The 19,962-nt window shown below is 38.8% G+C and overlaps 1 protein-coding gene across 1 annotated transcript in view; it reads right to left on the bottom strand.

Annotated features, from left to right (window-relative positions):
• OTOG (otogelin) overlaps positions 1-19,962 on the bottom strand; it is a 147,001-nt gene that overhangs the window by 59,714 nt on the left and 67,325 nt on the right. Inside the window, exons 27-29 of the mRNA XM_054027475.1 lie at positions 19,023-19,049; positions 14,045-14,212; positions 11,766-12,044 (exon numbers count right to left, since the gene is read on the bottom strand). Of these exons, the coding sequence (XP_053883450.1) occupies positions 11,766-12,044; positions 14,045-14,212; positions 19,023-19,049 (474 nt within the window). The remainder of the gene's footprint in view (positions 1-11,765; positions 12,045-14,044; positions 14,213-19,022; positions 19,050-19,962) is intronic.

Below are 19,962 nucleotides of genomic sequence, written 5' to 3' on the forward strand. Positions count from 1 at the left end.
AACCATATAAAACTTTAGAGCCTGCAAGTCCACTCAGTCCTACTTCTCGTTCAACCAATCGCTAAGACAAACAAGTTTGTTTACATTTATGGGAGATAATGCTGCCCGCTTCTTATTTACAATGACCCCTGAAAGTAAGAACAGACATTCACATGGCACTTTTGTAGCTTGCATTGCAAGGTATTTACTTGCCAGATATGCTAAACATTCGTATGCCCCTTCATGGTTTTGCCACCATTCCAGAAGACATGCTTCCATGCTGATGACACTCATTAAAAAAATAATGCATTAATTACATTTGTGACTGAACTCCTTGGGGAAGAACTGTATGTCTCCTCCTCTGTGCTTTACCTGCATTCTGACATACATTTCATATCATAGCAGTCTCAGATGATGACCCAGCGTGTTGTTCATTTTAAGAACACTTTCACTGCTGTTTGACAAAACGCAAAGAAGGTACCAATGTGATATTTCTAAAGATAGCTATAGCACTCGACCCAAGATTGAAAAATCTGAAATGCCTTCCAAAATCTGAGAAGGACGAGGTGTGAAGCATGCTTTCAGAAGTCTTAAAAGTGCAACACTGCAATGCGGAAACTACAGAACCTGAACCACCAAAAAAGAAAATCAACCTTCTGCTGGTGGCTTCTGACTCAGATGATGAAAATGAACATGCGTCGGTCTGCATTGCTTTGGATTTTTAATCAAAAAGAACCCATCATCAGCATGGACGCATATCCTCTGGAATGGTGGTTGAAGCATGAAGGGACATATGAATCTTTAGCGCATCTGGCACAAATATCTTACAACGCCGGCTAGAACAGTGCCATGAGAATGCCTGTTCTCACTTTCAGGTGACATTGTAAACAAGAAGCGGGCAGCATTATCTCCTGCCAAAGTAAACAAACTTTTTGTCTGAGCAATTGGCTGAACAAGAAGTAGGCCTGAGTGGACTTGTAGGCTCTAAAGTTTTACATTGTTATATTTTTGAATGCAGTTATTTTTTGTACATAATTCTACATTTGTAAGTCCAACTTTCATGATAAAGAGATTGCACTACAGTACTTGTATTAATTAAATTGAAAAATACTATTTTTTCATTTTTACAGTGCAAATATTTATAATAAAAATAAATATGAAGTGAGCACTGTACACTTTGTATTCTGTATTGTAATTGAAATCAATATATTTTAAAATGTGGAAAACATCCAAAAATATTTATATAAATGGTATTCTATTATTGTTTAGCAGTGCGATTAATTGTGATTAATTTTTTAAATCGCTTGACAGCCCTAATTAGCACCATTTCCAAATGATTGCAATAAATTCTCTACCAGGTTTTATCCCTGAGCAGCTAATGTTGCAACTTGAGATGCTACATGTTTTCTTGCCAGGCACATCATGCTCATTTTCTCTGGGTTTTTGATCACTGCATTGCATTATACAGTTTTTGACATGTAGGCACTATCTGACTCCTGTGTCTACAAACGGATGGCCAGAACCTAGAGCAGACTTAAGCAACTGGTGGAGTCAGCACAGAGCACCTTCAGTTACCACTGACTGCAACAGGAGATCAGCGCATTCTATGAGATGCTCAGCAGCACCTCATAAGACTAAAACACGGACAATGAGCCCACCAACTATAGCCACACCCTGTATGCTACCACTGCAGTAATTCATGGTGTGCTTAAGCCAGCATGGAACTGTGTTAAGTGTGTCTCAACTGTAAGTCACATAGGGCCAATTAAATTTCTACGTTTGTTTATTATTAATTACTATTTGGAGTGTCTAGAGGCCCCAAATCAGATTAGGGATCCATTATGACAGGCACCATACAAACACAGTAAAAGACAGTCCCTGCCCCAAAGAGTTTCCAGTCTAAATAGATCAAACTTGGGAGGAGAAACAGAGGCACAGAGAGGTGAAGTGACTTGCCTGAGATCACAGAGCAGAATTCATGTCTCCTGACTCTTAATCCAGTGCTCTCTTCACTAGACCACTCTGCCTCTCTTCACTTTGCCACTGCTCTATACAGTTTATGAACAGTAATATTGATAAGGATTTAAGGAACACCAGGAAAAAAATCAATAAAGTCACTTATACACCCATTTCTGCAGCCTGCTACAGATACTTTTCTCACTCTCCTATATCAATTATAGAAATTAAATTCCACAGTGGACTTAGACTTTTATTGTCACTATAGCTACTGTTCCCCCATAATAGAAAATATAACTTCTTTATATGTGCCTCTGATACTGTGGATTTCATCTGTGTCACAGTACCAGCACTTTATGTTGCCATATGACACTAATCAGCCATTTCCATGTCATGCTTCCCATGTTTACAGTGCTTACAGTCTTCCTCTAACATCTAGCCGTTTATTGTATTTTGGGTGATACTGCAGTTCACTCACAACAAAGTAGTGATGTTCAGTTTACTGACAATGAGTTAAGCTTTTTACATCAGAGTTTTTATACGTTTCTCTATCAAGGATTTGTCATGGCATTTGAAGGAAACCACATATCTTCTGATGAAGTCTATCATAATTTGCTTTCTATCCAGTGAAATGATATAGCCTTAACAGAATAAGGAGTTATTCTCTGGATGACAATCATTCCAGTTTACATGCCAACCAAACCCATGTTTCTACTACCTGAGGAAGAGCTGAGCACCTTAGTATGTCAGTCACAGCTGATGAACGTGTTAATACAGAAATTTCGAATGTGAATCAGGACATATACTTTGCAGTATTTATATATATATTATCAAACACCATATTTAGCTCTGTCACTGCTGTTTGGATATTGGAGAAATACTGTGTTCTCTATACACGAGGCCCTAGGCTTTAACATATTAATTCCCTTCTGCCTGACTTTTGAAATTAATTCTTTGATAATAAAGTATCCTACTATTTTTTGATATTCTGACCTAGAGAATAAATAATGACACTGAGATCCCAGTTCTCCTGAGTCCTAATCCTATCACAGATTCACTTGATGTTCTCGTCTTTTAGACCCACATTTCTCAGTGTTCACTAATTTTGAGTATCCAGCTTAAGTCAAGTAGAGACTGATGTTCAGAGGTGCTGTGGAACCAACATTCTCATTGGCTTCAACCAGAATTTGGGATGCTTAGTACTTCTTAAAATCAGGCCCTAGGTGTTCAGTACTGGGCACCCAAAAACTGAAACACTCAAAATATGTGTCCTCTCTTCAAAATTTGACCCTAGTCTCTGGGCCTCTATTTCCCATTTGAAACAGGGATAATAATATTAATTTACCTACCTCATAGGGGGCATTGAAATAATTAGGAAGGGGAGGCAGCACACAGGAGCGATTGAAAGTCAGACCAAACTTGGATCTAAATGTGCAATTTCATGACCAAATTTATTTACATAAATCACAGATACAAAAGTAAGCTGAGCTCTAGGACTTAAGTGCTGCAGTGGGAGTTGAGAGTGCTCAATACATGGAAGGATCAGCTTGCCTCAAGCTTGCCTACAGCAATCCATACATCAGTTATATGCCTGCTCTCTTGGTCTACTTTTATTACAATTTTTCTGTTGCACACATAAGAAAGTAAAATATAGTCAGAATTGGTCAGCAATTAACTACACTGTGTGACTTTATAAATATGCATCTAATGCACAGTCTCACTTTATGGGGAGCCCATATCTGATGCAAATGCACTCACATGAAACTACAGCATTTCCTTGCTTTGCTAAACACTGGCTTGGCCTAAGCAAAATCCAAATCCAAAAAGCCCACAAAGGGCAAAAGTACATAGGAAAGGGTACTGAGGATCAGGCAGCATCTGAAAGAACTGAACAGGCAGGCAGGAAGATTGGAGGAATATTGGAGGTAGTGGGAAAGCAGCCAGAAAACCTCACAGGAGCCACATGCCTAATTGTTTTAATGATAATTATTTTTCCATTAGTCTAGGACTCACTGATTCACATCCCTGCCCCTATTTTCACATGTGTAGATAATGCCTTCCCTTTGTTTTCAGGTTTTCAAACTCTTTCCTTATTTCTTTTGCTTTAGATTTTCCACTGTGCAAGGATACAATTTGCTACTGTTGGTTTTCATTTTCTTCTCAGAATCCAGGCACTGCTAGTCATTACTATCAATTTATAACAGCAGATCAACACTGCTCCACCACTTAGATTGGCTAGCTCCTCAGATACATGCTAAGGAGCATGAAACTAGCTACCCGCTCACATGCAAGCACCAACAACCTCTGCTCATGTACTTTAAACTCCTGCACTGAAGCATGTAGGCAAATAATACTGGCAGAATGAACTGCTTCCCCGATCAAAATATAATCAAAACCAAAACATAGTTATCTAGCTCTCAGGTATAATTGCCTTAGTTACCTCACAGCTGGTGATGTGATTTTTGAGGCATATACTGTTGCTATCACAACTGATTAATCTCTTCTTGCTTCATTCATACAAATTCAGGAGGTCAAATGCCCATTTGTGATATAAATAGCAGAAGGTTCTGATGCCACTGTGAAAACAGCTTGATACTGACAGATGCTGAGAACCTGCAGTTCTCATTGACTTACTTCGGATTTGCAGGTACACAGTAGTTCCTCAGCATCAGGCCTAGAATAATGATCACTTGGACTTAAACAAAACAGAAGAGCTCAGTGTAAACTCAAGAGTACCTCATTATAACTAAAAAAGGACATTTAAAAGTATGCTCTATAAAGAGGGATGTTTTCCATTGTTGTGTGACACTGAGTATGTTTCCCAGACCTGAAGAAGAGCTCTGTGTAAGCACAAAAGCTTGCCTCTTTCGCCAACAGAAGTTGGCCCAATAAAAGATAATACTTCACCCATCTTGTCTCTCAGAGGGAAACAGACAAAGATAAATGAAATGAAAACTGATAGACTGTATGTACATTTTGATAAAACATAAAAGATGCTTTTATCAAAAAAAGTAATTTTATATCTTAAAAATCAATTTAATTTTTAGTTTTGTAACATCCTTTCTTGGTGTATAAGATACAATAATGAAAAATTAACTAAGAAAGATCCAATTCTTGTCTCAAACAGAAATACACACAACTCTCATTGACTACATTCCATGCCTATGTCTGAGTAATTATTCAAAATTATTATTTGCAAAAATAACAAATTGTTATCAAAGTGAAGTCTTGTGCACTCGGCAAAAGTACAGCACTCAGCTCTTCTGAATTCTATTCTGAAATTTCCTTGTGAGTTTAGACACAACTAAACTTAAATTCTCCGTGCCTCAGTTCCCTCATCAGTAAAACGAAGATATTACTGCTTTCCTCACAGGGGTATTAGACAAACACCTAAATTAGTAAAATGCTTTAAGATACTCAGATGAAAGGCTATTTGTAAGAAATTGCAGTGTCTTATTAAGAACAAAGGTTTGCAGAACACAATAGACATATCTATTAAAAGATTCTGATTTCCTCACATTTATTTGTTATTCAAAAGATTCAAATGTATTATTCTATGGATTGACTGCTATTATTTGACATTTGATCTGTGCATTTAGATGTGATTTGTCAGGTAAATCTCAAAGATTTCTTTCTTTTACTCAATTGGATGAGCATGCATCCACTGCTAGTGAAAATTCTGGCACATACAAATTTAAATTTTGTTTTCCTGTGCACACGTGTGCACAGAATACAACATGACCACTCAAACATTTTCAGGAACAGGAGCAGCAGACAAATATGAGCATGGTTGAAGCAACTTCATTTAAAAATTCATGTGGTCATTTGTGGAATACTGCAATACATTTTTCAATCACATCTGTTTAATTTATATCTAATGCATTTCAATACTACAGTATTTATTGCTATGAAACTAGAAAGAGTGACACTTCAGCAGACTTCAGACAAATATGTATGTGTCTATTGCTGTGGAAATTGGGTCATTACAAATTCTTCCTTCTGAACGTGCGTCATAGAACATGAAGAGGACTCATGAAGAGTTTTCTGGCCAAGGGATTTAGAGGGCCTATTATTCTCCTCCCAGTATTTACCCTCTGGTTCCTCAGGAATAGCAGTTCCCAGTTGGAAAGTTTCTGATCTAATATGCAAAGCATTTACAATAGTCAGCAGGAAACTCAATCTGCCTTTGCCTCTGCACTCTGGAGCTGGTGTAACTTTTCCATTAACTTAAACAAATGCTGCTGTATTTTTAGACCATGTAATTACCCTACATCAGCAGACTGAGCCCTGTGAAAGTACGCTGGAGAAAGATTCGAGCCCTATGTTTCTCTGCTTATAAAACTCTGAAACCCAAACCTTCGGATGTGGTGATTAATGAAATGCCTCTTGATCATTCGATCTGATCCCACTTGCCAAGGTAAATTGTTTCAGTTTTCCATGAGCATAGATAGGATTTTTTGGCATAATGGCTGGAGGGCAAAGACTTCACACTTGAAAAGACATACCACTCTGCGTTAATGCATGACCACTGAGAATTGTAGCACTTTTTAACTTTCTCCATTCCCCCCTCAAAGATAAAAGACCAAGGAAACATTTTTTGTTATGTCCAAAAAGAGGCCTTTGCTTGAGATGTTTTACGAACGTTCTGGTAATAGCATTAGCTCCATATACTCTGCCATTCAAAACTTCAGCAGCTCTGTGATTAAAGGCATTTGTCAGGAGGCAACAGGCATTTGGCAACGACAAAATCTGTCATTTTTCATGAAGTTGGAGTGTGCCAGTCAACAGCTGCATTAGGCTGTCATCATAATGCACCGCAAAACATGGGCAGATTCACAATGCCACCATTAACACTTTAATTCAATGTTTTGATAACAGGGTGCTCCATAAGGCATACAGTTGGTCTCTTCTGTCATATAAGTGAGTGCCTGTTTCAGATTTGTCTGTGCCTAACAGTAGAGATTTATAATGGTAACTGTACAACACAGACAAATGATGCCTCATTTGTTGCAATATTTCATTTTCCTCCTTTGCTTGCAAAAGCTATTTCAGAGACAGACTTTGAAGGACTGATATCAGATATTTGCACTTCAGGGATATCTGTGAACATACTCCGACAACAAGTTACTAATCTATTTAAAATTATAGCATAAAAATCCTTACCATATAAAAAATAATGTACATTTTGTAAATGACTTTAGAATACCACACAAGCCATCATGTTGAGGAAGCAATAATTGCCACTGAGGTCCACCAAGAATTTTTGGATTAAGCATATTCAATATAACTGATTTGGATCAAGGCAAGTTGATGCTGAACTAAGTGTTACTTCATGAACACACTGTTTTATTTTATTTTGCAGGCCAATATAGCTTCTTATATCTCGGTAAGTTGTTATAAGGTCCCCTGTATGTAATAGCAGCTCCCAAATATTTTAAAAGAGTTAACAACAATAATGATCTTTCTTTGCCTTCCAAATCTACAGGAGAAATAGGTAGATTAATTTATAGGGGTTTTTGTTTCTTTTTTATCAGTTCTAGTGGGAGTAATTTCCATAGTCTAGATCCATCTTAAGGTCCCACGTCTCCTGAACTCATGGTCGCTACTATTCAAGAAGTCCATTCTTCCATTACAATATAGATGTAATTGGAGGTCATGGTCATAGAGGAAGAGGTGATCTCTCAGGTAGCTAGGGCCAGTTCAATGGAAAGCTTTGAATATCAGAGCAGAGACCTTAAACTGGATTCTGTACAGTAGGGAGCTGGTGCAGAGAGCACAGCACCAGGTAGATGTCTTCACAGAAACCTGTATTGTGAGAAGATAGGCAACTGCATTTCATACCTGCTGAAGCTTTTTTCAGGGTGTGTGGCTGAAAGGACTTTGTAACTTTGATTAATCAGTTTGTAAATTAGGTCCGAATAAGGAAGTTAATAGTTACTAATGTAAAGTGAACCATATTTTCAAAATAAAAACCAGGACACGGATAGCTGCAACCACAGGGGGAAGAAGTGGGTGTTGGTCGGTGAGGAGGAGGGTAGCAACTACAGGAAGCAGAATTATATTTCACATAAAAAAGGCAGAATCGAGAGACAAACAACATAACCAGCCAGGGCTGAACCTAACTGAATTCTGTCCCATCCATTAAAAAAATTACAACTCATTATTTATTACATCTATTTTATATTAAGTACAAATATTTTAAAAAAATATTTGCCTACCTTGCATTGTTCTTTTGCCTTTCCCTTCACTGTGTTTTTTTCTTTTCTTCCCCTATGTATTTTACCATCTTTTCCTGTGTCTTTCACTCTATTTTCCACTCATTATAATTTTCTATAGTATGTAATCTTTGTTCTCTCATTCTCTTCTTTTTCCTATATTGTGTTCTCTTCCTCCTCCTGAGTTTCCAGGCTCTCTCCCCAACACTCCTTCCCTCTCAGTTCCCCTTCCCAATCTCTCTGTACTAAGCCCACCATCATCTTCTCTCATCCACCTTCTTCCTGTCTCTCTCTCTAAAAACTCTCTCATATACATTTTGCACCCTCAAAATCTCAAAGATCTCAAAAATCTGTTCCTGGTATTTCAGTACAGGCATTCAGCATCAAATCCTGGCCCTACACATGTATGCAGCATAGAGATTGCAACAGTTTACAGTATCAACAAGATCTGTAACTACCTAAGAATCACCTACAGAAACATGGGCCCCAAATGAGAAATCTGTGTCTCTATCCCTCCCCTTCCCTGTCCCAATTGCCACGTAGGGCAGCTGAAGAACTGAGAGATGACATCACAAAAGGCAGAGCCTCTCTGAGATCCCCGTGGGTGGGGAAGGGGATAGAGGGACAGGTTCTCCTTCAGGGCAGTCATAGCTGATGATAACGAATGGGCTGTGTGATCCATAGCCAGTGTCCATAGCAATGCTTGGCTGACCCTTCTGAAATGGAATGGTCGTCAGGGACTGAAGGATGGGAACAACTGGGCAGAAGATTCACCATCCCCTATGGCAATCACAGGACAGCAGAAAGGGAGAGATCTCCAAACACTGTTCTCTCAGTGACACATTCAACCTTTCTCTCACTCTCCTGAAGCAGTTCCATGGGGTTTACAGGATTTATGTATTGTTATTTGGGGCAGCCATTGTGTCCATCTGCATGAGCTCCCTATACCCCTGAGCAGCTGCACACAATCCAAGGAGCAGATACCCTCCACAATTCCTTGTGCACTAGGCTGAACAGCCTCAGAATTAGTTGGTGTGGCATACAGCTAGATCATGCAAGAGGTTACTGCCACATAACACAGAACTAGGGTTTAGCCTTCAATGCACAGCTCTGTGAAAAAGCAATTGGGCCTGATTTTTAGGGAGCCTAAGTGTCTGTAGTTACCAATTACTTCAATGGGAGTTAAGGGCGCTCAGCATCTATCAGAAAATCAGGCCCATTAAGCTAACAGCTCAGAGTTTAAGTGATCAATAAATAACTCCTGCAGAGAAAATCTTGGCAGAGGGGAAAATAAAACTTTTACTCAATCACACATTTCTTTGTAAGGACCCTCTAGCTTTTTCAGAGGAATCCCCTCTGTATTACTAGTGCTGCTTCATTCTTTACTCCTACCTTTCAACAGAAATAAAATCATTATAGGTACATTTGATATGGGCCTGAACCAAAGCTCTGGATCCAAACACCCTCAAATCTTTTGGGTAATGTGGGGTGGGGAGGTTGAATTCAGGATCTGAATTTTACAGTTGAGGCCCATCTATAATTTACAAAATGGCAGTACAAATCAACAGAGACAAATGCAGGGTGATTACCTTCTTCCTCTTCTGAAGTATCTAGCACACAAGCTGATGAGATACTGTCTGTTCTTTAAAGTGGCATAGTTGTGTACTTGAGTCTTGGCCAGCAGCAGTTCCTTCACAAGTTACTCCTACAAGTGTGAATACTCCCCGTGTGAGTGCTATTGCTGAGATGGGTGCCCATACAGAAACCTGTGGACCACCCCAACAGGTCCCTCTGGAGCTCCTGTTCTGCATGGCCTGTGGAAATGCCTCACCATAAGTTCTGCAAGGAGCCAAAACCAGTGTGGAATAAATTCTTTGGTGTCCATGGGATTTTGGTAGGTGTCTAGGCACAGGACCATACCAGAATTGGGCTAATAATGTAATTTTCTCTACCATTTCTTAGTCTCATTGCCGGTTGTGGATTGCTCCCATGAGGAATGTGCACTTGAGTTCAGAGAGTCACCCAATTCATAGAAGGACGTTAAACTAGGCTCCCTCATCTAAAGCTAAAATCCATAGGCCAGATCACCCCCTTCCCAGAGAAATTTCCTGTGGAAGGGGAGGGACAGAGTTTCACCTCATGGAATTTATTGGGAAGCACCCCCACACACACAGTGAGAGATTTGGGAAGCACTAAAGTGTACAGGTGGAAAAACACCTCCCAGACTCACAAATTTGTAGAGACAGGAGCTTTCCAGACAAACATCCAACCCTCCACATGGTTTCCCTGACCTTCTGCTCCCTTGGCAACATAGCTTCTATTGACTGGGTCCTCCTGTGCCTGCTTAATGGCAGCCACTGTGGGGACCCAGAGACAGTTAATACAGTTCCAAGCCACATTAAGTCCTGACTGAATTTCTGCATAGGCAGGGTCTGTAGGAAACCATTCAGCAGAGTGTAGTCAGTCCTCTGCTCTGCCCCACTTATTCCTTGCCCATTTTGAACAGAAGCCTTTTTGTCCCAGGAATAGGAGCAATGCTGTGGAGATCCATCTTCAGAGAGTCCCCTCACTGACACACATGAAAAAGACACTAACCACTACCATGTTAAAGCCCAGACTTTCCTTTAGACCCAATCAAAAATTTTCCAATGAAACTTTTTTCCACTTGAAAATTGGGGTTTCGGCAAACGAAACATTTTCCTCCATTTTTTATTTTTCATGGAAAAATCAACAACTCCCCCTCACCTCCCAAAAAAATTCTGTTTTTGTTTTTTGACAAAATTCATGGTTTTCTGCAGAAAAAAATTCTGAACTCTACTACTCCTCTTTATCAATTCAGATTGTATTGATTTAGGCTTCATGAACAAGGTTGTACTTTAACCTCTACTATGACATTAGAGTCATGTCAGCCTAAACAACTTTCCACAAAAATCTATTCAGGAATCTTTATGCAAAAAAATAAATAAGAAGATTCCTGAACCTAGAAGGAAATGGAAAAGGAAAAAAAAAAAATTTTCTCCAGGGAAACTCAACATGGTGCCTCTTCACTTCATCTTTCTAGATTCATCTTCACTGTAATCATTATCACAATTTGGTTCACATTCCTTCAGCTGCTTTATTTTCACATTTATTTTTTTAATCAGTATGTCTATGTGTGTTTTATTATACCCCACTCTGCAAATGGTTCTCTTTATTCCACTTCTCTCCATAGCAAGTCTGACTCTATAAAATAATCTGTATTTTACAAGCTGTTGGACGTAAACAAAATAATCTTCCCCACTGCTATCAATACTATACCATATCCTCCCTTAAATTTCAATTTACTGTATGCTTCCCATTGTTTATAATGGCAAACAACCCCTGATTTTCCTCTTACTTACACTGGTTTTATACAAGTGTAACTCCATTAATTTCAACTGAGTTATTCCTAATTTGCAATGGTGAGGAAGAAGAATCAGACCACAAATTCTCAGTTATAATCCAGTAATTCCAGTCAAAAGAGTAATGCTGGATGATGCAAATGAGGGCAGAATGTGGCCCACAAAGCTCCCACACTTTCAAAATGTGGTTAACGTAGTAAATTATAGTTCATAAAATATTAATTTTAGTACCTACCTACAAGTTTAAAAAGAGTCGACAGTCTGAATTTCTCTGAATGCTTGTATTTCAAAAGATCAACTGAAGAAGCTGAAATGTGGATGAAGAATCCTGGCTTTGCAAATGACTCAAAGGAATTGTATCCTGGGAGCCATGTGTTCTTGTGGATGGCAAAGGTTGATCTGTTATGGAACTCTTCACTTTCTTCCCATTTGGAAAGAAGCAGGGTATCATTGGAAGCCAAATGAAGAAAATAATTTGGTCGGTCAGCTGCTTCAAATGAAACCAAGTTGGGATCTGAAAAAACACAACAACATATTCACTGGACTAAGCAGAGTGGGCCAGATATATCTTTGGTGTAACATCACTAAAGTCAATACCACAGTAAGGATGAACTTGGCCCAGCTCTTTCAAGGAAAAATATTAAATATGCATACATGTTGCCAGCTTTACTCATATTGAGTACCTGGTAGCCCCAATGATTTCAACGGGACTATAATGCATGGTATGGTACTTGTCAACATGAGGGTGCAGTAATCTAGCCCACAGTGAGCATATAACTTCAGTTCACTACCTTTGTTAGCCTTATTTTTATCCAAAATTAAAATACAGTCTTACCAGTTTTACAAAGTTATGCTTGCCCATTTGGAAGTCATAGCTCAAAAGCTCAATTATTAATTTAAAATGAAGTAACTAAAATGCATTTTACATTTACAAACAGGGTCGTGTTTTTCAGTTTCCAAGCAGTCAGCTCTCCAGCCATCCTCAGGACAAATAATGTTAAAAACAGATTTGGAATGTGCCTATCCTTATACTAGTAACGGCTCTATTGTCGCAACCTTATACATGCTGATCATTACTTTGCCACTAAAACAGTCCCACTGATTTCAAGCAAACTTCTGTGGGACCACTTGCAGAGTAAGGTACTGCTCAATGAAAGAACCGAGTCCATTATGAGCACCTGTTGCTCACAGTATTACTTCATTTTATTTTTCTGTAAACTGTGGCATTCTGTTTAAAATAACCATAGAACAACTGTAAAATCAACTATCCCCTGAGGACTGGATAATATTTCTTTTAAAAGAGGGTACAGAGAACAAATAATCTCCATTAAACAGATGTTTTATTATGCTCTGTACCATATTTCTGGAGCACCACTTATCTTCCAAGTATGACAACATTTATTTATTTGAAACATAGAATTGCATGGAAGAGAGTATCTTTTCTATTACTGGCTGTAGCGGGTACATTGGCAATGCAATTTGTATCACCTACTCTGTATACAACAGTTACTTTATTACCAAAAACTCCCCGTCTTCTTTTATCACTGGTCTGAAGCTAATAAAATTTACCCATTTTTCTGGGATACAATTTACTATCTAATTTATAAAACTACAAATTACATATTTATATGGCTGCTGTGGATAATCATGAAGGAAATTCCAATATAATTGGGCTGATGATACAAAGAAATTGTTATACAGATTTTGTAGACTCCTCCAAGGCCAGATGACTAAATGACATCCTCTTAATGTTATAATGGAGTCTGCAAATCCTGGTAGGCAGGGTAAAGCCTGAACAGAAGAGGTCTATGCATGGCTGGAAAAGGAGACAAAATCTTTCACCCCAAATCAAAGGCAGGATACAGGGCACTCGTATAGAAAAACTGAGATTCCTGCTACAGACTAAGAGCAGAAGTAACAGCCCTGTCCCTCTGCACTCTCCTACATGTAATTTTGAGCCAGTTCTACAGTGGAACCAGACTCACTAGTTAGAGCCCTGCAATTCCCTCAGCCAACCCACAATGACCCATTCTATGGTCCCACACAGAAAGCCACAGAAAAACATTGCTCTACGGCAGGCAGGAGGTGCAGAGTCTACTCCTTACAGGCTCTCTAGGGACCTGATCAGCAGGATCAGACATTTCTGGTGCATCTTGGGTTAAGGATCATTAAAATATTTATTATAACAAACTTATCCCCTGGCAGTGAAATTGGATGCACAAATAACTGCAGTATTTCATCAGGATCACAAATGTGGCAGTTACAATGTTGTTTTGAAAACTAAAAGTATTTATTTATAAAGCTGGAATCACCCAATTAAAACCCACGGAGTGCAGAGTTTGGTGGACATTGTTAAAGTTTAGAATCAGCTGATAGCTGCAAAGGAAAGGTCTGTGGGCAATTCTGTCCTCAGGTGCAGGACTGTATTTCAAGGGCAGAATTTGCTGTGTGTGTTCATTCCCCACTCTGTCTTTGTCTTTATCTATGTTTATTTTCAGGTTGCAGTGACTTTACCATGTGCTTTGGGCTTATACCATCCTGAAGTCAGCATAAAGCTTGCGGCATCTCCCGGAACAAAATCTTCTGCTCTCGCTGGGAAAACATAGCCACCCAACAGTTTGGCTGCCATTGCAACTTCTCCATCCCAGTAGCTGACCAGTTTGTAGGGACCCTTTCCCAGAACTGTTGAGAGAGAAGCCAAAATTAACTTTTCAGTCAAAATTAATGTTCAGTGTCACAAATGCTTGAGCTCTCATATATTATCTTAGGCAATCATGTAGTGGCAAACTCTAAACAAGAACAACTCCAGCCTGAAAACTATTCCAGGCTTCATGTGCTAAAATGAAATGGCAGTGCCTTACGAAGCAACCCCCACCCCACAAAAGAACAAAAACAAACAACACCTACTAGCTGTAATTAGACTGCACAAAATTTCCAACTTCATTTCACAAAGATTTGTGAGAACTTTCCCCTTTCCTCCCTACCTCCATAACCCTCTAGGCTTCATTTTTAATTGGGTTCAACTAACATAAAATGTAGCTGACACCTCAGTTGTGCTCCTGGTTATGTGCCCAAACAGAAAAATTTGCATGTGGACAATAATCTTGCAGGAGGCCAGACTAGATAATTACAGTGATCCCTTCAGACCTTATAATCTATGGCTAGATATGGATAATAAGAATGAACATATTATATTTAGGCTTGGAAGGATTAGATTTCTAGCAGTAAATGTTGGTAAACATCGATTTTACTGTATACACACAAACCTCAGAAAAAATATTTCCACTAATAACCAAAATGCACAGCTAGGCAAATTAAGAAAAAAGCTGCTTAAGAACTTATTGCAGTCAAAATCTAATGATTTAGACTAGACTTGTTACAATTGGACTAGCAAATGAATAGTAAACATAGGTATGATTTGTTGATTTAAGGATATTTATTTGGCATATTTTGACACATAGTTTTAACAGTTTGTGTGTTAACCATTTTTAAAGCTTTAACTTTTTGAATCTCAATGTTACTGAATAATTGTCTGACTCCTCCCCACACCATAATTTCTCTCAACTATGAAAATGTAAAGGTCGATAAAAATCTAAACAGGCTTAAAATAAATATTAATATTATTCATCAAAATTACAAAAAAACATAAAAATTGAATTCTGCCAAGCCTAATTATATTACCTATATCTACATACACACAATGCTGAAGTAGTGTGGCATAAAAGAGTCTTATTAGCCTGAATTTGAAATGGGTGTATTATCCATATACATATGTTCTGAGGTTTTATAAAGATTCACACAGCTTCCTCTACATTTGAAAATTAACTATTTGACAGATGCAAAATAATACAAACATTTTTTTGCAACTGATGTGATTTATTTAACATATATCTGGTAGTACCTTATAGCAAATATATATTTAAATGCTAAATAGCTATGCTGAAATATAGTGAACATTTATTAGATGATTTTCAGATATAGGATTAATATATTTGTATTATAAGGATGCTACCCGTAGCTCTCAGTAGATCACAGCATTATTGAAATCACATTATAAATGCCTCTGTTTAACAATACTCACTCTGAGTACCTTTCTCAGGGCTCAAGATCAGCTCTTTGTAATGTCAAAAATGTGTCTCTTTCACCAATAGAAATTGGTCCAATAAAAGATATTACCTCATCCATCTTGTCTCTATTTAACAATAGTCATCATGTATAAATGAACTTCTTGGATAGTAAGAGTGCATGTATAATGTTATCTTTTTGTATACATGTGCACACAGTGGTGTAGTAGTGTGATATAAAGGTATTATCAGCATGAATTTGAAATTGGGTGTCTTATTCACAAGTGATAAAACCGAAGGGCGAGTTACATTGTGATCAAACACATGCTGATAAATACTTCCTATGATGTCACACCATCACCTATTTGATTATACCAATAATATTGTAGAAAAACATATTTTTAGGATTATTTTTTTTTAAATTAACTGGGACTATTTTTTGTAGCCTTCTGCCTTAAAGCCAGGTCTCTTAGTTCCCCTGCATGGAAAGTACAGGGTCATAAAAAGCCATAAAATGTCCTGAAATGGCATTTCTATAACTAATAATTATCATGAATTAAAGTCTGATATCTCAGGCTCTTTCAAGGCATGAATTAAGCACTGAATCCCATTAATAAATTGGCAATATAAAAAGCATCTGTTTCCAGCTTTGGAGGGATATGAGATACACAGTTCTAAGGTCAGGACATTGTTGTGCACAAAAAGCCCATCACTGGCCCAGGACTGGATCTTAGCCTTCTTGAGCCTTAGGCCAGGCTAATATTTTGGGGAGAAGGAGGATGTGTTTTTGTGGCAGGATGATTTTTTTTAATGGCAGCTGTTTGGCCTATTATAACAAGTCCTGATGAGATGGCTTAGCAGGTAAAGAGAAGGTGAAGGGGGTGAAAGTTATATGACAAATGTATTTATCACATGGCTATTACTAACAGAAATGTGGTGGATATATAGGCATATAGATATACACACATGCATACTCAAACTTACAGTAATTATCCGCCCACAGCTTTTAATAACAGTTAAAACTAACATCACAATTTACTCTAGCTTCAACTTCCAGACATTAGATCCAGTTATACTGTTGTCTGTTAGATTCTCTTAACAAATTTCTGTTCTCCATTTAGGTACTTATAGACTGTGATCAAATTACCCTTTAACCTTCACTTTCTTAAATTAAACAAATTGAGCTCCTTGATTTTATCACTGTAAGACGTGTTTCCAGTCCTTTAACTTTGAACATTATACTTTCAAACTTCCAGTCATTCAGTCATATGGTACTTCATTTGTGGAAAAAAAAAAAATACAAAAAAGAAACTATAAATGGCAATAATCCCTTATTACTGCATTTTCCTGTATTTAAATTAAAATATTGAAATAGCAATTTATCAGTTAAAAACCTACTATATAACATTTGTCTGAGCAGTTCAGCTCAAATTGAAAACACTTTCAAAAACCCCTATCACCAGGCAAGGCAAATCCTTTAGTCAGATTTTCTCTGGCCCTTTCGTATGGTGAGCAAAGAGAGTAGAGAGGCACAAGTAGCCTCTTCTACTGGAGGCCCCATCCAATCTCCCTCTGGAGAACTGACTCCATTACAAGCTCAATGTCTGGAGCCTATCCAAAAAGAAACAAACGTCTTCATAGGTTCAACAGGCAGATTTACAAGCAGAGCAGGGCTGGCTCTGGCTTTTTTGCCGCCCCAGGCAAAAAAGCCTCCCGCTGCCCCCCCCACCCCCAGCGCGGCAGGGGAGGGTGCTGAGCCCGGCCACGGACCTGCTCTCCCCGACCAGCCGGAGTGCCGGGGGGAGGGCAGCGAGCCCGCCACGGCTCTGCTGGCGGCTGGAGCCCCGGGAGGAGGGCGGAGAGCCCGGCCAGGGCTCCGCTCTCCCCAGCAGCCAGAGCGCCGGGGGGAGGGCTGAGTGCCCGGCCAGGGCTCCACTCTCCCTGGCGGCCAGAGCGCCGGGGGGAGGTCGGTGAGCCCGTCCGGGGCTCCGCTCTCCCCAGCGGCGAGCCCGGACGGCGCTCCGTTCTCCCCAGCGGCCAGAGCGCCGGGAGGAGGGCGCAGAGTCCAGCCGGGGCTCCGCACTCCCCGGCAGCCAGAGCGCCGGGGGGAGGGTGGCGAGCCTGCTGCGGCTCTGCTCTCCCCAGCGGCCAGAGCTAGAGCGCCGCGCTGCCCCCCTCCAGGTGCCGCCCCAAGCACAAGCTTGGTGGGCTGGTGCCTGGAGCCGGCCCTGTTTACAAGGTACCCTGAATCCTGAAAATTGTTCCGATCAGACTGTCTTAGCCACAATCAAGGAACTAAGTAACTATCTCTTGAAAGTTAGCTACCTCTTGAGGCTTCCCAGATCATTTAGCAATCAGTACTATTGTCCTAAGTACTAAATACCAGTTCAATTTTTAGGCATCTTTAGAGGGTCACTAGTTTTGGGAAACCCACAGTAAAAGTTATTCCAGATTATACTCTGCCTTTGGTAAAAGAATAGATTTCTTAGGCTCAGATGTATGTAAATCTGTTGTTTTTAAACTATGAAACAGTACTGAGGGACCTCATATTATATGGACTGTTTTCCTGTATGATACAAATTAACCATGGCATAGAACAAAATGAACTGTAGATTATCTGTATATTTTCCATATATTCTCCTTTATCTCTTCTTCCCTGATATTATGTATAGCTTTCATTAATTTTATTTTCATTTATTTACAATGTGGACTAATTATAACACAGTATACCATGTTTGGTGGTGACTGCATCATCTGTCTTGGGAAAGAGAATTGATTCTTCAACTACATCTAGGATATTATGACCTCAGTGTTTCCATCATATTTTCTTTTATCAATATAATCTTTCAGTGTTTAATAAAAGACATTACTATTAAAGCTATTATCACTTTATAATGTAGTAAACTAGCCCTTGACTAGCTGTTCTTTTATTAATAAACTATAGATGGATCTAAACCAAAATCGTGACTCTGAACACCCCTAACTTTGGAGTTGGATTCATTTCCACAGTACAATAGTTTTCACTGGTTACATTTTTTAAACCACATAAGAGAAATTGTCAACTATAATACTAATATGATTGGCTGACACAAATTCTATTGGATAAAATATGCCATTAGTTACTTAATGAACAATTATTTATTTATGATCTTCAAACATTTACATTAATTGTAAATAAGTTATATAATAGTGAAGTAGGTCTATGTTCAATATGAAGTAGATTCCATGATTACTAGCTCTTGGAAACAGCAAAGCAAACCTGCAATACAGTAACCTGAACATTAAAACAATATAGTATTTGCAACTTCCATTTCTCTTCATGAACCTGGATCCAAAGTTTCTACTTTTATTCAAAATGATAATAATTATACACCATAAAATGTTTTCTTGTTTTCTTATCAACTCTTCATCATTATTGTAGGACTTACCTTTATTGAAATATTCACAGTCATAAGCTAAAAAAATATAAAGGAAAGAAACACTTAGATACAGACATTTTGCAGATTTGAAATTTAGAGAAAAACAAGTTTTCCTTTAACCCACTAATGAATGGACAAACAAAAGCACCTCAAAACCAAATGCCAACTAAGTTAGATTTTGCACAAAATTGTATTAATTGGCAAAGCATTTATTATAACATTTGAGTAAAAATGCACTAAACTCAGAGCACACATTCACTGCAAACACATAAGGTTATCTTTTTGTGACCTCTAGTGGTCAAGACTCAACTTTACAATCTTTCCTTGCTGACATTAAAATACCTGCGTATAATCTACAATGGCAGAAGCTATTATGTAACTTCCCCACTCTACCAGGCTCCCTGTGTGACCTTAGGCTACTCACGTAATCTCTCTGTGCCTCCCTTCTCAATTGTAATATACAAATACTTCCCTTCTGCCACCTTTTGTATGTCTTGCATTCTTAGACCATAAACTCCTTGCAGCTAGGACTATCTTTTACTATGTGTTTGTGATAGGCGCTGTACGATTTGCCTCAATCTCAGCTGCAGCCTCTTGTCAAAACTGTATTAACAAACAATAATATAGCAATATTTTAAATCCTGAATTACACTTGTTCAGAACATTCTTTAATCCTTCCCCACCTCCACATTGCAGGTGAAGCGTTGTAAAGCATGTAAAGGTGTTGTCTCCTGCAGGGGGACTCTAAGATTTGACCCTTGCAGCTCCTCTTATCTCTTGCACCCAAAATAATTGAGTTTGGACTTGGCCTATGCTGTGATTATATGCTGTACAGCTAGCTTCATATCAGCTATTTTGGGGACACTTCATATTTCGAGAGCAGCGAAAAATCCACACAAGTGACTCCATCCACTTCCCATAGGATATCTTGTGCTGGGTCTCCAGAAGG

Source organism: Malaclemys terrapin, chromosome 4 (genome assembly GCF_027887155.1).
Source record: "Malaclemys terrapin pileata isolate rMalTer1 chromosome 4, rMalTer1.hap1, whole genome shotgun sequence".
NCBI lineage: Eukaryota > Metazoa > Chordata > Testudines > Emydidae > Malaclemys > Malaclemys terrapin.